Source organism: Primulina tabacum, chromosome 8 (genome assembly GCF_025594145.1).
Source record: "Primulina tabacum isolate GXHZ01 chromosome 8, ASM2559414v2, whole genome shotgun sequence".
Classification (NCBI taxonomy): domain Eukaryota; kingdom Viridiplantae; phylum Streptophyta; class Magnoliopsida; order Lamiales; family Gesneriaceae; genus Primulina; species Primulina tabacum.
The window spans coordinates 10751221-10754607 of record NC_134557.1 but is presented as its reverse complement, the minus strand read 5'-3'; the positions used below and the strand labels follow the sequence as shown (position 1 = coordinate 10754607).

General features: G+C 33.0%; 1 protein-coding gene across 1 annotated transcript; it reads left to right on the top strand.

Moving 5' to 3' along the window:
* Positions 1 to 252: 252 nt before the first annotated feature.
* Positions 253 to 2752, top strand: LOC142553722 (annexin D4). Its single transcript, XM_075664170.1, has 6 exons — positions 253 to 407; positions 683 to 855; positions 941 to 1162; positions 1310 to 1516; positions 2268 to 2336; positions 2421 to 2752. Exons 1-6 carry the CDS (start codon positions 362 to 364, stop codon positions 2628 to 2630), a joined length of 927 nt encoding a protein of 308 aa, XP_075520285.1. The 5' UTR covers positions 253 to 361; the 3' UTR covers positions 2631 to 2752.
* Positions 2753 to 3387: the final 635 nt, after the last annotated feature.

Here is a 3387-nt window from a genome sequence, read left to right as displayed (position 1 = left end):
GGCAGATCTTGGCCATCCATACTATCATGGGGGCAATGCCCACATGGATAGGATGAAATAAACCGTCGGTAGGGGATAATCCGGACTCTGGAAAAACAAATGTATTCATTCATTAATATACGATCAAGTTAATACATTCGATTATAATAACGTATTTAGGGAACGGCGGAAACACAATTCAATTCTATTAATTACATTATATTAATAAAACCGATGGCTTGACACTTTCGAAATGACGAAAACAACCCCGAAACTTAAGTATAAATCCAGCATTGCCATTGATGAAGATTTTATAGTTCTCCTTCTTCTTCAACCCATTAACTCACAAACAAAATAGTACAGAGCTTCCAAATTCGCATCAATGGCGGATTCCGATGAGCATGGAGCACTCTCCAAAGCCTTCTCAGGTTCTTTTTTCTATCAATTTTATAGACTCTACGGTTTCATTTTAAGAGAAATTGTTAAATCAAATTTAATTCGGAGCTACAATAGAAATTTGGTCATTTTCTTTTCGGTGATCTTTTATTTTGATTCAGTAACTCTAGCTCATTTGCGATAATAATGTCAAAATCCGATCGAGACATTACTATCAAACTTGATGATCATTACAGTATTTTACTTTTATATATACTGAGAGTATATGAATAAAACCAGGTTCTAATATCTTTGATTTATGATTTAGGGCTTGGTGTTGATGAGAAAACATTGATAACAATACTTGGGAAATGGCATCCAGAGCAAAGAAAAACATTTAGAAAGGGAAGTCGCGATTTCTTCATCGAAGATGAACGACAATTCGAAAGGTGGAGCGATCGACACGTGACGCAACTTCGTAATGAATTCTTGCGTATCAAGGTCGTATATTAATTAGAATAACGTTTGATTTAATAGAAAAATGCATTTAATTTTAGTTTTTTTTGCAAAATTGTGAATGCTGCAGGAAGCAATCGTTCTGTGGACCATGCATCCTTGGGAGAGGGATGCACGGTTACTGAAAGAATCGTTGAACAAGCTTGGATCTGCTCAATACAACATACTCATCGAAGTCGCGTGCACGAGATCATCTGATGAGTTGCTAGGTGCAAGAAAAGCCTACCACTCCCTCTTCCATCGTTCCATCGAGGAAGATGTCGCGTTTCACGTCCACGGCCCCGACCAGAAGGTCGTTATCAAGAATACCCTGATTATTTCGGGTCAATTTGATATATTCGTCTGTGGCTTCTGTATCTAAACTCGCCCTTAGCTTAATTATCACGAAAAGGATCACTAAATTTTTTTATTTATTTTAATTAATTTATTTTCCGGGCAGCTTTTGATTGCTCTGGTTAGCTCTTACCGTTACGAAGGTCCGAAAGTGAGCGAAGAACTTGCCAAAACAGAGGCGAAGTCCATTTCGAGTGCGATCAAAGAAGGTGACTCGGAGCTACTAATTAGGGTAATGTCCACAAGGAGCATGATCCATCTCAACCATGTTTACAAACATTACAAGGAAATTAACGGCAAAGACTTGGATCAGGTATTCCTTCAACTGTACAATATTTTTATTATTCATTTTATTTATATTAAAATGAGATAAAATATAATTACAAGAAATAGTGAGAGAATGCAGTGTAATTTTGATATATGAATTAAAAACTAAATAGAAAAAAATGAAAAAAAAGTTAAAAGTAAGAATTGAACCCAGAACGTGATGCTTAGGAAAGAAAGATATCCATGAGATTTGCATTGAAATTTTAACACTTTATTAATATATATAATTATTAAAATAGATCGTAACACTGAAAGTTAGTTCTCAAACTTAATAATATAGTAGATAATAGAGAGTTATTTTATATATTAGCTAAGAAAATAAATGGTATAAATTCAATCAGATTTATCAATTTAAAAAAGGGAAAAGGTCCAAATTAAATAAATAAACTGTCCTTGATTATCTTGCAATTACTTAATTGGATAGATTGAAAGATGAGAAGCTAATTTATTTATATATGAGCTATATTATAAAGTTTTTGAAATATAAACACGAATTACTATAGTCCGTTATTTATATGATATGATGTGATATGTGTGTGAAATTATGTAGTTATGTGCTACAAGTGGATTTTTTTTTTAATTTTAATATAACGCGGGAGGAGTTTAATGGGTCTCGAACTCGAGATATGTGTTAGTATTTGGTAGGGGTATGTGTTGCACATGAATTTGCTAGTTCTACATGATATCGTTAATGTTTCTATCCATTTTGTAAGTAACAATAACAATTTGTTTGATAGGATGTTGAGGATCACTTGCTTAAAGAAACTATACAATGCCTATGCATTCCCGCAACATACTTTACCAAGGTGAGATTTAAGTTTAATCTGTGTATCTTCAGCTCATGTTTTTTTATCAGTTGATAATAAATTGAAACCTTTTTCAAATTTTAGATTTTGGGTGAATCGTTGAAATGTGATGCCGACGAGCCGAGCAAGGACGCGGTGACGAGAGTGATCGTGACACGAGCAGATCACGATATGAAGCAGATTAAAGAAGAATACAGTGAGAAATATGGTGGCAGTCTTGCAAACAAAATCGAAGATGTAGCCAATGGAAGTTACAAAGATTTCTTGCTTACTTTAATTGCGAGAGGAGATTGATTTATCGATTGATTAATTTGAGTTCAATCGAATATTGATGCGTTAGAAGATGAATCTCTGTTTCCTTTTCTTTCTATGTTTTATGAGTGTGCCAAAAACAAAATAAATTGTGTTTATTTTCATTTTCGTGATCTCGGAGACATTGCATAAATCTGTTTTTTAAAAATATTGAAAAATGTGATAAATGTCTTTGTTATGATCAGTAATATGTTTAGGGAATAAATAAACACTTTAATAAAAAATTTCAAACGGTCGTTGATAGTGTTAGATATAACAATACCTATTTTTCTCAATTCTAAGAAAATGGTCGGACAAAAAAAATAGTGTGAAAGAACGGTCTTATGATTACTTTGATTATTATATACTTTTGTAGATCCGGACTCTAATTTATCTTCTTAATCATTATTAGGATCAAATGTAACAATTAAGTAAACTGGGTCTAAATTTTTTTTTTTATAAATACATGAGTGCGCAACATATGAAATAAATCTTATTTCATTTACAATGATCAACATCAAGATCAAAAGTACAAGTCTGGTACAAAAGAAAATCATAACAAACTATTGTTTATTCACTACAAATCAAGTGATAAAACAAATCTACTTCTGGGTCCGAATCTCCACGGTAATTTCAATCTCTCATCCTCTTCTTGACCCTGATCTTGTCCCACCTGTTGTCATGCACACATACAAACACAACAACAGCCGGATAACTCCGGTGAGAATTATATTCCCAGTATAAACAATGTATACATGCA